The sequence below is a fragment of the Puntigrus tetrazona genome, chromosome 16 (assembly GCF_018831695.1).
Source record: "Puntigrus tetrazona isolate hp1 chromosome 16, ASM1883169v1, whole genome shotgun sequence".
NCBI classification, from domain to species: domain Eukaryota; kingdom Metazoa; phylum Chordata; class Actinopteri; order Cypriniformes; family Cyprinidae; genus Puntigrus; species Puntigrus tetrazona.
Window position 1 is genome coordinate 16,196,909 of NC_056714.1, and position 14,033 is coordinate 16,210,941.

Below are 14,033 nucleotides of genomic sequence, written 5' to 3' on the forward strand. Positions count from 1 at the left end.
TGTATATCATGTGATTGCAAATATAATCCAAATGTTAAAAAAGGAAAATGAGCATGCACAATTAAAAAGCAGGTATGTGTTTATAACAGAAATAAAATAATACAACTGTTAGTCTGTGTTAGCGTAGGTACATTAATATTACCGTTGATTTGAACATTTAGTATGAACTTTACCCCTTCCCAAAAAGTACATTTTACATGAAGTTAGCAAATGAAACCTTATTGTTGTTGTAAATTCTTTTAATTTGTATTTTTCATATTTCTTTAAAACACTTAATATTTTTATTCAGCATGCATGCATGCATTCATCTGATGAAAAGTGACTAATTCTACAGTTACAAAAGCTTGCCCTTTTGTGCTTTTTTTATGAAAAGCTTATGTTTCACGGTTTCCACAAAGTCTTCAATACTAAGAAATGTTTCTTGAGCACCAAAGTGACATTTTTATTTTTAATTATAACCATTTATCAATGCATTGTGGTTCAAACAAAATGCAGCCTCCTCTCTGCGAGCACGAGACTAACTTTTCACACATCCCTTGTTCTTCTGGTCATTTGTTATTAAAGGCCGTGCCGTCAGATTTTACTCATTTTAGCTGCCTTCATTTCACTGCACTTACCGTGATAACTAGTGTTTTTCCCCAGAGGTAATCGGGTTTGAGAGCAACAGCTTGCTGTACGTAAATTCTGTAACCACAGATGGTCCAAATGTTCCCAGCTATTTTTATATCAGAGACTCTGTGAAGTCGTTGGTGGAAGATATTTGCTTTAGATCACTGTGATATGAAATATCAGTCCTACACGGAGACCATCTTTGAGGCTCGTCTTATTTCAAGGTATATTTATTGTATTTCAGAGTCTTTCGATCGGCTCGATAATGTCATATGCAAAAATGAGCTCTGCGTTACAAATTCATGCAACATACATCAGTGATATTAGCGGGAACACTGTAAAATGTTTATTATTATAATTCTGATGCAATAGGTAATACGAAGAACTGTGTCGTACATTGGCTTTTTTTTTGTATTGGGAAAGAATAAAACAAAAAAAATCACAGTGCTAAAAGTCAGAAAGAAGTGCTCTCTAGGCTGAGCACAAACAGCATTCTATAAGGCTCCAAAATCTTCATCTTAAAGTGCCGCATTAAGCCATGAAGAAACATCTGGCAGGTCTTTCATCTGGCACTCTTCTGGGCCTTGATGTAAAACAGGTTTTCGTCCAGAAAGCCACTGAAACGAGTGCGTTTGCCATCCATGGCCACTAGGGGGCCTGTGTGTCGCTGTCATCTGAGCTTTTGAGCGGCTCTGTTTCTGGGAGGCCCACGAGGGCTGTGTCAGCATGTACCTCCTCCTCATCTGACTGGACCAGTGGAGAGTCTCCGCTGCAGCTCTCCTCGCTAGCGTCCTCTTCATCCGGGCCCTCGGTCACGCCGCTGATGGTGTCGGTGCAGGAGGACGAGACGGAGGAGACGGTGTGCCGTGGATCGGTCTGTGAGGGCACCTTCAGGCTGATCTCTGAGGGGGACGAGCCGGGCTCCAGAACCGGACCACCTGCCCAACAGACAGAACAAGGTTAAAATGTGTCGCGCCACCTATTTCAGAATATTAATTAGTCCTGTGAAGTGCATGCTGTAAAAGACACGGTAATGTGTTCGCAGCCACAAAATCTGCACACTTTCTGAGTATCTGCAGTATCTGGAGGAATCATTAAACCACTACTATTAGTATTAAACTAGGGAGTAAAAAGTCAGTTCTATATTACTTCATTCTCACATGATCCATAAATCATTCTGATTTGGTGCTTAAGAAACATTTCAGTAAAAAAAAAAAAAAAAGTGTTAGCCTTTTATTGGCAGCTATATTTCTCAGAAATTAAAAGAAATTAAGTAATGCTAAAATAATGATAAATCTTACCCTTTTTCTATACCTTTATAACAACCTTATAACAACCTTATAACAACCGATTTTGGTTTATATATATATATATATATATATATATATATATATATATATATATATATATATATATATATATATATATATATATATATATATACACACACACATTTACGCACACACTTATTTGCACAAACTAGTATAAAACTTTAATATTAGTGTATTCTAATCCTGAGAAGTAAGGACACACAGTTCAAACTGAAATACATCTACAAATAGATCTTTTTTAAAAACACATTTACAAATAGGGTTTGGATCGGGTATGTCCTACAATCTAATTGTGCTAGTGTGGAAAAATCCAAACACATCAAAACAAATTGAGTTTTTTTCTTATATGTTTTGGGTCTTGTTTCTTTCCACAAGCCATCTCTATTATGAACATGTTCCATATTACACCAATTCTACTGAGTGCAATATGTTCTATATATACTTATGCCACCTACTTTTATATTTTTATACCTGCACAAACAACATCTCTGCACCACCACTATTCTATTTTTCCTCATATAACTGCGTAAATTGTTTTTGAGGTACTGAGATTTGAAATTCCTTGTGTATGAGCGCATTTTGCCAATAAAAGTGATTCAGATTTTTGCACATTTTTGTGTTTGTTCCATAACAAACGTGAAAAAAACCTGTGTCAGGAGACCGAGCGTTGCTCTCTTCCCCTACAGAGCTCAGGAAGACATCGAGCGCCTCGTGATCGGACACATCCGTGAGATCCATTTGTTCCAGGAGATCAACATTCACCTCCATTGAAGACATGCTGCCTAATGGATCTGCCCCAGAGAAAGAAAGAAATTATAATCCTACACTTTGACAACTCTAACACCAAACCAGCTTCAAAACCACAGAATATACAAGAAAATTTCACAATACAGTGAACAGACTGACACATGAAGAGGGGCCTAGGACAAAGAAGATGCAGGGGAAAGCATAGAGTACCTCACACATCAGGGCAGCATTAATTCAGGAGAGAGGAAAGAGAAGACCATCAGTTTAGCATCAACATCCTTGCTCGAGCGCTTTAACCTCCCATTTAACATAGTAACAGTACGTTAAAATATTCATGAAGGAAAGGAAGGAGCCTTGAGCGGCACATCATATAGGGCGGCTTTAATTCAAACTATTTTGCTGTTATTTTCTGAAGTTTACAAAAAAAAAAACCCAGAACAAATCGCATTTTGATTTCAAAAATACTGTTTATTTCCGTATGTGTTCGCCAATAACCACTAAACACATACGACTCTACACAAGGAGAGTAAAGATGGAAAGAAAAAGGGTTGTTAAGAGCATTATTTGAACAAGTATGTGTAGAAGTGGTCCTTCGAAAATAAGACACTGACCTCTCCTGTCGGTGATCTGGAGGTATCCTGTGGAGAGGTACTGCTCCATGTCTTGCTGAAATGCCTCTTCAAAGTACTTCTGACGCTCCTTTAGCTTGACCTGCTGCGCATGCTCCATCTCCAGCACTTTCTGGGCATGTTCTGCATCGAGCTCCGCTAAAGAGAGACATAAAACACCAAGTAGGTTACAAAATGACAGAGAGAGAGAGAGAGAGAGAGAGGGAGAGAGGGAGAGAGAGAGAGAGAGATGGGGGATGGAAGCACAAATTGAACTGGAAAAGGGAAGTGGATTAACCCTCAGAGAATTTATGCAAAAACATGCAACATTTGCTTACTGCAATTGAATAGAATTTAAATTAACATAAATCAAAATATGTGTATAATGTAATGTAATATTGATATAACTTGCTCTAATTTAATGTACAAATGTTGGAAAGGCATAAATAAAAAGTTACAAAAATATCTTAGTTGAAGTTGGTTGCTGTTTAATATTTGTTGGAAACAGATTTTTTCAAGATTCTTTAATGAATACAAAGTTCAAAAGAACATTTATTTGAAATATTATTAAGAACAATGCAAAAGCCTTTGTCCAATTTAAAGCATGCTTGCTGAATTTAAAAACAAACAAACAAACAAAAAAAAACTGACCCCAAAATTTTGTTAAGTAATTTCTGTTTTAGAATTATAATTGTTATGAAATGTTGCGCTCTCGAAACCCTAGTGTTTTTTTAACCAGTTGCTTTCTAAAAACACATTTAAAGATAAAATAATAATAACTACTGAGATCTCTAGTATTCAGCTCAACACACACATGTTCTAACATCATTAAAATGCCAGCTCCGGTATGCATTTGACAAGACACACTGCAATAACTAAACCAAACCTCTGATAATCTGACCTTTAAGATAACACTGCATACACAGCCAAACATCCTTTCTACATCAAAGATCAAGATCCTACACAAGCATCAAGCTGCCAACTTACCACAGAATATAAAGCTTTCTAGTAGTGGGGGGGGAAGCAACACTTGTTTCTGCGAGTGGAACAAGAGCGTAAGTGATACAAGATGCAGTTAAAATCTTTTATCTTTCACAGGAAGTGCATGCTCTTCTCTGAAAAGCAGGAAGTTTGCCTGTGCTGTTTGAATCTCGCTGTGGTGTCTATGAGTGTGATGTACTCTTAAAAAGATACGGTACAAACATCCTGCCAAAGCTTACGGTGACATATCCTAGACGCATCTTTTTAGAATGAAACACGACATGGTCAGCAATCACCCTGCATTGTAAAGAAGCAACTTTAAACGCATGCAAGTGTGCAAAAAGCACCATCAAACACTGTATGGGCAGGCACTGCCCACCATCATAATCCTTCTGTGTACTGTGTGAAGAAAAGAGGTCACTGATGAAGAGGTGAACTGCGCCTCTGTTATTAGGATGTGGTCTTAACCACAGTCCTGTCACACATTCTTTTAAACAGATGCTGGTTGAACAGCGTTAAATAAAAGTGCTGGGCTGAATGCAAGCATGCTCACTGGGAAACCATTGTTGCTCATTTTGGCACAATATTTGTAGGCTAAATCATGCAAATGAAGTTGATGCAAGCAGATTTAAAATTAAATGAATGTTTATGTTTCAAGATAGCAAATGATGGTCGGTTGACATACTCCTCTGATGCTTCAACCTCTAACGCTTGTCAAATTGATATTTCACAGCAGGACCATCATTATTCAGTTTCTTCACAGTAATTCACACTACCTGGTTTAGGAGTTTAAAAAGTATTTGTTTTGATTTTATGCTAATTTTATGGTAATTTGCGTGAAATGAATGACAATAGCATAACTCCTCTTCTTATTATTAAGATTTTAAACCAAGGTGTATGAAAAATGCCTAATGCTGTCATTCAAAAGTTAGCGGGTCGGTCCAAATTATTTTAAAAGCTGCATTTCTAATCAAATGTATGCTAATTTTGGTATAAATTTATTTTAAAAATAATGTAATTACACCAAACTCATCTGGTAGTTTATTTCTAATTACACTTCCATTATTTAATAATTATAGTAGATTACTCAACTTATTTGAAGGGCTCTACATACGTGAAATTAATTTATTATTATCGTCACAGATCAAGATAGCTACTAATGAAAGAACCGAGACTGTTCTTAATACCCCACGAATACAGCAGTTTTTTTTTTCATGCATTTGAGCTTCAGGTGATTGGCGCAAAAAAAAAAAAAAAAACAGCTAAGAGCTTCAACGCCATTTAAGCAAGTGCCATTGAGATGAATGAGAATGCGATAGCTTCCTCCTCCTTGAATAATTCCATGTCCACAAGAACTAAATCATGGATACGGCATGAAAGAACGGAATCTGCGGGGATAAGCCGTGCCTTTCGTCACATTTTCCGTTGCGTGTGTGTGACAGCTAATGATAGATGACGGCACGGGATGAGCCCCAGGCGCTCTGATCACACTTGTCACATCCTCCACACACACGCGTTCCTCAGGAAAGAAGAAAACATGTTACGAACGTTTGAGAAAGGCAATGCGCAGAAAGCCACAGCTGAGACTCCAACAACACAGTTTCATAATCTACTCGCAGTGAAATTTCACCGGTGACAATTTCCAGAAAATCTCTGTCAATCTTCTTTTAGGAAAATGGAGCGTGAAACAAATATAAGCGTGCTGATCAAAGATGAGGCATCTTGCAGCTAATCAGTGGAGCATCTGGCTGAGGATAGTAATGCAGGTTCGGCCTTAAGGCCAGACAGGTTAATGGCTCATTCTAATGAGCTGACGCACAGAACATAACCCCAGAATCCAGCAACAGGAAGAGGAAGCAGAGAGAAGAATGTGCAAACACTGTCTTTGTGACGGACAGATCATTCAACACATGAATGGTTCAGTATTAGTCATCTGTCCAACTGCACTCGATTAGAATGGACAATGAGCTATAAATACACCCTGGTTTCTATGAGTAGATCCTTTTATTACTGTATTTCTTAAACCAATAGGAGCCACACAATAAGAAACGTCCACACTCTCACAAATCAGGAGCTACGGTCTTTGAAATTATCTTTAAGGTATTCTTAGACATTCAAATATGCGTTTGCATTATAACCACGAGTTTGCACAGCACATGGCATTACAGACAAATGTATAATTCTTATTAATTCATCTCTAGTTATGTTATTGTGATGACATCTAATATATAACAATGGATATATACTCTAGCATACTACAATACATTTGGCTTGTTTTGCTTAACTGTGTCTCCTGCTTTTGCTACTTTTTATAATTAAACACCACACTTGGGTAATTAAAACATAAAATTAAGATATTTAAGACATTTTTTTCCATAACATTCTTGGACTAATTACTTTGGATTAACTTGTATTTAGATTTTTTTACAATACTGTCACATGCACATTGAAAACAAAATACATATTGTCCCAACAACGGCATTAATTTAATGTCATTTGTATGTTGTCACTCCATTGTAATAATTTTTCTCATTACAGCTAATGATGCCAATGCTCGCTAACGAATGCTGAATCTCTGCGATAACTTTATGAGACTGTACCGCTTGAGCCACCTAGAGGCTGCAGATCTACAATTCATTTAAACCCCAATTTACAAGTCAAAACAGAAGCATGAAGGCATACGAGTTAAGCAAACATCATACTGCAGCGATACTCTCCACACGCAGCAGAGCAAAGATAACCCCAACTTAAAGTTAATAACTACAACAACTTGCTATTCGTGACAAGGTCTTTTGCACAGATTTCTAGATTTGAGGCGTCCATAAAGTCTCATCTAAAAGTTTAATTCTATGCACTGCACAGGCTTGCATTATGACGGCTGGTACTGAAAAGGCAAACAGACACAAAAGCCACTGTAGGCATCCTAATCTGTGCCGAAATTCCATTACTAAAGCCTGCCAAACCCAAAGATGACAAACAATGACTGCAAACCACCAATTCAGATCTGTTGACACACTGCCAGAACTGCGATACATTGGCACGTCAAATTAACCTTACAAATAAAAAAAAGAGTGCCTGGAAACCTACAAGAATCTCTCATGCTGCTGTCCAGAGTTCCCGACGTGGACATTTTGTATTTCTCCTTGAAGAGTGCGGTTGAGCTGAAAGCAGGACCGATACGCCAGAGACTGCAGTTCAAGTCAATCTGAAGAACGGCTAAATTAACATCTTATATTCTGCTGCTGGTTGTATTCCACGAGCAGCTCTTCTATGGCCAGGAATGCTGAGACATTGCTTGCTCAGGGACACAGAGCTAGAGATGCAGCTGGAGTGAGGAGGAAAGCAGGGAACGTACCATTCACAAACCTGCAGGGGTGAGGGTCTATAGAAAACTGTAGTTTCATGTCAGATATTTGCCTTCATCGCCCCGTGATCTGGGATTAATCTACTGACCTTCTACCGTATACTACACTTATGATACACTTACGGTACAACTAGAGAACGAGACGTCAGTATTAGATGAATAACCAGTTAGTCAGTGCCCAAAAACACTGCAACCTGACTAAGAAATACATTTTCTCTGAAACTCCAGTTAACGATAAATCTATTAAAGCTGCATTTTCCACTGCAAAGAGCAGCTCCCTTGCTCACAGACAGGAAAAATGAATTAATAGAAACAAATAATAAGTTTAAAAGCTAAATAAATAAATAATCGAGTATAAGGTGTGAAGTCTTGAGCACACTGCCCACACAAAAGACGAGCCAATCTCAAGCAACACCACCTACGTACCAAAGGAAGTGTTATAAACAGTCTTTACCATTTTCTCAGTGAAACAATAAAAAAATAAAAACAAAAAATGTATATATATATTACCCTTTATTTTTAACTATTACAAAATCTCTAAAATGAGAATTTTCTGTAAATAAAGGGCATGGATTGGTAAACGATGCACATTCGCCTCAAGGCAATTTCTATTTAGTACAATCTCTACCTGATCCATCGAGGAGCTAAGATGATAAAAGCGATTGTTATTTATACTGGACTGTAGGTATGAACAGATGGAGCAGGCAGCCTCCCCCTGGAGGTCAGTGTGGAATTAATGGCATCATGAGACCAAATAAAGACAGCAGTGGCCACTCACTGGAGCAGTTTTGCCCTCCCTGAGGTTAATTAGTATCGCCTGGGTAATTACTAACCAGTTACTCTCAATGTTGAGCACTAAATCAGCTTCATGCGGTAAATAAACATGCTAAAATAATCTACAAAAAGACTAAACTGTGTATCCTATGCATCCCTCTGAAACCCTAAACATCCATCAAATGAGAAACTACTGTTCTCTCTCTCTGACTGTTCTTGTTTATACCCTTAAATTAAAATGAAAAAATAGATTTTTGTCAGTCATCTATGACTTGTTCCTTTTACTAAACTAGTTTAAAATACTTCTTATGCATAATAGACAAGGACAGATATATATATATATATATATAATATTTAATAAAATATATATAAATAAATATACTAAATTCTAATGTTTTACAATAAATCATTATATAAATAATCATCCATAATCAAAAAGCCTGTTTGTGGAGTTTGTGGAGAATTCTAGTCTTCAAAAGAAGGTTTTAATGCTGTATTTATTTGATGAAACTATAGGGTAAAACAATATTGTGAAATAGTTTTATGATGTATTTATTTTTATATATATTTTAATTTTATTTCTGTGATGGCAAACACAAAAATGTGACCATGTGACACTTTATCTTTCAGAAATCACTAATTGTATTATTATCCATGTTAACAACAACGTTTTATGTGTGTATAATATACACACATTATATATATATATATATATATATATATATATATATATATATATATATATACATATATATATATATATATACATATATATATATATACATATATACATATATATCCATATACATATATATATATATATATATACACACACACACACACACACACATACATATATATATATATATATATATATATATATATATATATACACACACACACACACACACACACACATATATATATATATACACACACACACACATATATATATACACACACACACACACATATATACACACATATATATGTGTGTGTGTATGTGTGTGTGTGTGTGTGTGTGTGTGTGTGTGTGTGTGTGTGTGTGTGTGTGTGTGTATATATATATATATATATATATATATATATATATATATATATGGGTTGTATGTGGGATTAAGAAAAAACATATCTCTTACCTTTGAAAGACTCAAGCTCTTTCCTAGAAAACAAATAGAGGGGTTACATTGACGTACAAATATTACATAGCACAAGTTCTCACCAGATGTCACATTAAGTCTGCCCCATTTAAAACAGGCCCAGATTCCTGAGATAAAGAGGCTGCAGCATTTCACTGGCACTGACAACTTTTGCATCTGTGTGTTTGTACTAATGAATACCCACACGCAGAAGGAGAAGGGCACCGAGAACTGAGCCCAGCTGCTTTCCAACTCACTGGGCAAAGCTAGAGATGTATGATGTATTTAGCTGCAGGCTGAAACAGTAAGCACACGCAGCTTCAAAAGAAGCACAGATGCCTGTAAGATTATACAATGCACATACATGCTTGCCTTTAACCTACATTTTGTTTGTGCTTTTTTATAGACTACAAGGATATTTGAGTGTTTTTCATCAAACCTATATCAGCGTGCGGTTATTCACTGATTCCATGCAAATCCTCTTGCAGCTGCACCGTAATGATGAACACTAAACAGCAGGTGTCATATTGCTTGTTCCACAGATTCTTACTCAGTGCTCTAATATGTTCTCAATATCGCCAGTGTGCAAAATGTTGCCTAAAGGACACACTATGTTCTTCCGTTTCATTAAGTTAAAGGGGCAAAGCCTTGATAGGCGGATCCTTCATGTTCTGCACTTACTGTGATTTAAAAGACATAAAGGGCGCATCAAACTGTCTTGGGCTTTATTTAGGAGCACATAGACACTGTTTTTACCTTTTACTCTTCTTATAGTTTTCCAGCTGCAGGATCTGAAAGTGCTTGAAACGCTGATGCTCACATTGAGCACACAGATCCTCGAGATACAGCAGACGACTCTCCATCTCCTCAAAGTCAGCCTCCAGATGAGCTGGGCAAAAGCAGGAAAGACTAATAAGATTCATGTTAAAGAAATTAATATGTACAATAATGTGCACATCCGATCAGACCGGAAGCTTGTACTATTACTACTAGAAAATGAGTTCTACAGGTTTGATTAGGATGCGAGGTATATTTTGTCATTTCCATTAAGTACAGTCAGTAATGCTCATTATATTTCAGTCTAAACAGTGAATAATAACTGACATAAAGGCAAATAGTTGGGAGTCCGAGCGAATTGGACTTCACACGGCTACATAACACCACCAAGTGGCAACATTAAAAATAGACCTTGATATAAATCCATTACGATTAAAGTTCTCTCTGTATTTCCAATAATTGCTGTTTCTTTTAATCTTCCAGTCCAGAGAAATGCATCACAGTTAAATTAACTAGGAGTAGCCCACATACAGTATTACACAGAAAACATTTTGTCCAAAACTCCACAAAAAAAAACAAAAAAACAAACCACAGCAAAAAGAGCTCATAACAAATGAACGATCAGAGCATACACTAGACTTTATCTGGCTATTGTTTAGTCTCCAACTACACAATGCATTTCGTAAGAGAGCCAAGTCTGAAGATTAATGCCTGAAGCCAATAGGTGCAATGTTACAGCATGAACAACAGCGACTGACATCAGCAGATGGAGCTCCACAGGAATCACTCTCATTACCGCCCTGTATCACAGTTACACACAGAGTGGGAAGCTTTGTGCGCAGACAAATGCTCTGCAAAGGCAGTCAAGGTGATCTGATTTCTCTACTGTCACATTAAAAGCTCCATTTAAAGGCCAGATCAGAAGTACAATATGCACCGATTTCACATGAAAAGTAGTTTATATAACATTTTCTGAACTGATCGTAGATTTTATGATGGACATGTGAAAATTTAGGTCATAATTCACTGATAATCCGTCCTTTCGCAGCAGCTTACGTTATATTATATTCGAATTTGGCAAGACAAGAAACATTGTGTCAGCTGGGGATAAAGTTCTAATACATGGAAGTACAAATGAGTTTTGAGAACTACGGGAGAGTGGAAAATTTGTCAGTGAATCAAAATGAGATAATATTATTAATATCTCTAATGATGAGTGTCTCAGATTTGTCATTGCATGGGATTCTTATTGCGTGATGACTGTTTGTGAAAGTCTCACCGATCCGTGAGGTGATAGTCTCCAGGTCCGAGAGGAAAGCAGGGATCTGTTGCAGCTGTTCCTGCAGCTCCAGCACTGCTCCTCGTCTCTTCTCCCAGTGAGCGCACAGCATCACGACTTCCCCGTCCACCGTCTCACAAACAAGGACAAGAACAGAGTTTCGTTACCGTAGTTACAGCACCACAAACCCTCAACTGCACAGAGTTCGACGTGTGAACTTACTTCCCCTGCCTTAGCACACTCTTTGGCCCGTTTACGAAGAGCCACCCAAGTGTCTTCATATCTGGTGAAGACAAAGGCCATAAAACACAAAACGTGGTTATGAATACATTTATCAACTTCAGGTATTTATAAAAACATTGCCTCGACTCTTTAAATGGATTCCATTGCATTGACATTTTTGTTGACATTTCTTGAAAAATGTAAATTAACTTACCGGCTGAGCAACTCAACTCCAGCAGAATATTGCGGAAAGTATTCATCTCTTCTGGGAGAATGCATACAAAATATGTGTACAAATTAATATATACATATAAAACAATAGAAAATATAATATTTAAAACATACAAAAATGTCAAAGATCAGACATACAATCTGACGCTTGCATTTTATACATAGAAAGCGCATTAAATGCAAGTAAAGTGTCAAATATTTCTGGGTAAAATATATTTGTTAAAACTATATAATAAATATATACTATATGACAAAGTTGTATTATATTTTAACGAATTAAAATGTCAAGTAAAACTTTGTGGTTTGAAGGATCATTTGTAAAGATTTAAAATGACAAGAAATTCATTTTGGGGGGCTGTAATCCTTTGATCCTTCTCTTTAAATGTAATTTGATTATTCCTGCCCTAAATATGCCTGAAAAGATTTTTGTTACATTAACTATTGTTATATTGCATGACATCTTGGTGGGCGTCTTCTGTCAATCACGATAATAATTTGTGATATTCATAATTGAATTTTTTGGTCCAGAAAAATTCTAAAGCTTTTTATATGTATTATATTACATTGCATTATACTGCACAGAAATGTTTTTTGCTATAGCTTACCTTTGTTTCTTCTTCACTTTCGACTCTTTGGATTTGTCACTTAGGGTCTTGATTCTGAAATGTTTTAAAATATGAGACAGTAAATGTCTAAATAACAGGCCAAGGTACAAAACTACTATATTGTATTTGTGTCCTACTACCTAATTTTTTTTTTTTTTTTTTTTTTTTTACGTTTGCTCGGTTTATTACTGCGCCTACTGTAATTTGTAGATATTTACGTTTATAACGTGTTAAAAGAAAAAAAATGCTTTATGTGAGAGAAGTAGAGATACCGTCTCGCCCATCACATGACGGTCAGCTGGAAGTTATTAGTACAGATTGCAGTTGTTAGCATGCGGCTAACTTCTCAACACTGAACATCTCGAATGTGTCCCTCATCCCACAAAAGTACATCGCTAAGCACACTTGGTTTTTATACCCGTTATTTTTTAGTTGTTTTGTGAATATCTATAACATAAAGAAACTGCACACTTTGTGGTAAGCGAGATGATTAGCGGGCTAATTAGCTAGCATCCAGTTCTCGGATATCCGCTGAATAGTGGACACAAGCCAAAGCAAAAGTTGTGTCAATATTGTGTAATACCTGTACAGGTTCTAAAGGTCACCTAATTTTGCTACCTCACCATCTTATTAAGACCCTAGAGTGTGAAAGCAGCCAGGCAGTAAATACATACCCTGATGTGAAGTCCTGCTGCACCGTTTGCAGTCTCTCTCTGAAATTCTCGAACATGTCCTTGAGCTGCTCTAATCCTTCTATGCATGCATGGATGACATTTAGATTAGATCTGTGTTTGCTTACAGTCCTTCACGAGGGCTTCAGTCATCCTTTGTCAGATGACAATGTCCCAATGTCCCGCTGTGGGCTTTGCTCTGTCTGCAGGACTAGTTGGCTTATTCATGCAGCCGCTGTTTTGCCTTCTCCGTGGATTTGGGTCATTATATTATTATCAAATCGAGTTTATCTGAAATTAAAATTGCTATTCCTTTGTCTGTCAGAAAGCTGTACTAACGTGTGTTCTTCCTGTACTAGTCAAACACACGCCCCCTAACTGAGAGTGAAAGTGACTGAAGGCTTGTTCAGCGATTCTCTAATTCACTTCAGCGAATCGGTTCAGTATACTTTTCGTTTCAATGAACTGGTTGAATATAATCGTATACAGCTATATTGTTCAATTGTTAAAATATTATTTGTGTTCAAATTTGAGTTTCATGCTTTAAAATATCCCTGTGCAATGCAATGTAAATTGGCAAGACCTTGAGAAAGAACAACACAATTTCTTTTCTTCTTATACATAAATGGTTGGATGACGACGAGTGCGTGACAAACGCTTTGCGAATCAGTTCGTTCGAATCATTAAAAAGAACC

The 14,033-nt window shown here is 36.8% G+C and overlaps 1 protein-coding gene and 1 long non-coding RNA gene across 4 annotated transcripts; one reads left to right on the forward strand and one right to left on the reverse strand.

Moving 5' to 3' along the window:
• Window positions 1-810: 810 nt before the first annotated feature.
• dtnbp1a (dystrobrevin binding protein 1a) lies at window positions 811-13,725 on the reverse strand. Of its 3 annotated transcripts, none has more exons than XM_043260160.1 (10): window positions 13,342-13,725; window positions 12,668-12,721; window positions 12,046-12,093; window positions 11,832-11,892; window positions 11,610-11,742; window positions 10,310-10,442; window positions 9,554-9,576; window positions 3,299-3,454; window positions 2,588-2,731; window positions 811-1,547 (listed from the first exon to the last, which is right to left on the reverse strand). In XM_043260160.1, exons 1-10 carry the CDS (start codon window positions 13,395-13,397, stop codon window positions 1,258-1,260), a joined length of 1,098 nt encoding a protein of 365 aa, XP_043116095.1. In that variant the 5' UTR covers window positions 13,398-13,725; the 3' UTR covers window positions 811-1,257. The 3 variants fall into 3 exon arrangements, with proteins under 3 accessions (XP_043116095.1, XP_043116096.1, XP_043116094.1); XM_043260161.1 differs by having other exon boundaries at window positions 2,588-2,722; window positions 12,046-12,096; XM_043260159.1 differs by having other exon boundaries at window positions 12,046-12,096; window positions 13,342-13,724.
• Window positions 1,430-2,800, forward strand: LOC122359929. Its single transcript, XR_006252738.1, has 2 exons — window positions 1,430-1,568; window positions 2,627-2,800. It is a non-coding gene; the product is annotated as an uncharacterized LOC122359929 (long non-coding RNA).
• Window positions 13,726-14,033: the final 308 nt, after the last annotated feature.

What these genes read in the sequence shown, in the direction of transcription:
- dtnbp1a (XM_043260159.1), bottom strand. Translation starts at nt 13,397, where the DNA reads ATGTTCGAGAATTTCAGAGAGAGACTGCAAACGGTGCAGCAGGACTTC. An exon ending in CAGCAGGACTTCACATCAGG is followed by an intron (nt 12,722 to 13,341) that starts GTATGTATTTAC and finishes AAAACATTTCAG; the next exon opens with AATCAAGACCCTAAGTGACA. An exon ending in AGTGTGCTAAGGCAGGGGAA is followed by an intron (nt 11,743 to 11,831) that starts GTAAGTTCACAC and finishes CTTGTTTGTGAG; the next exon opens with ACGGTGGACGGGGAAGTCGT.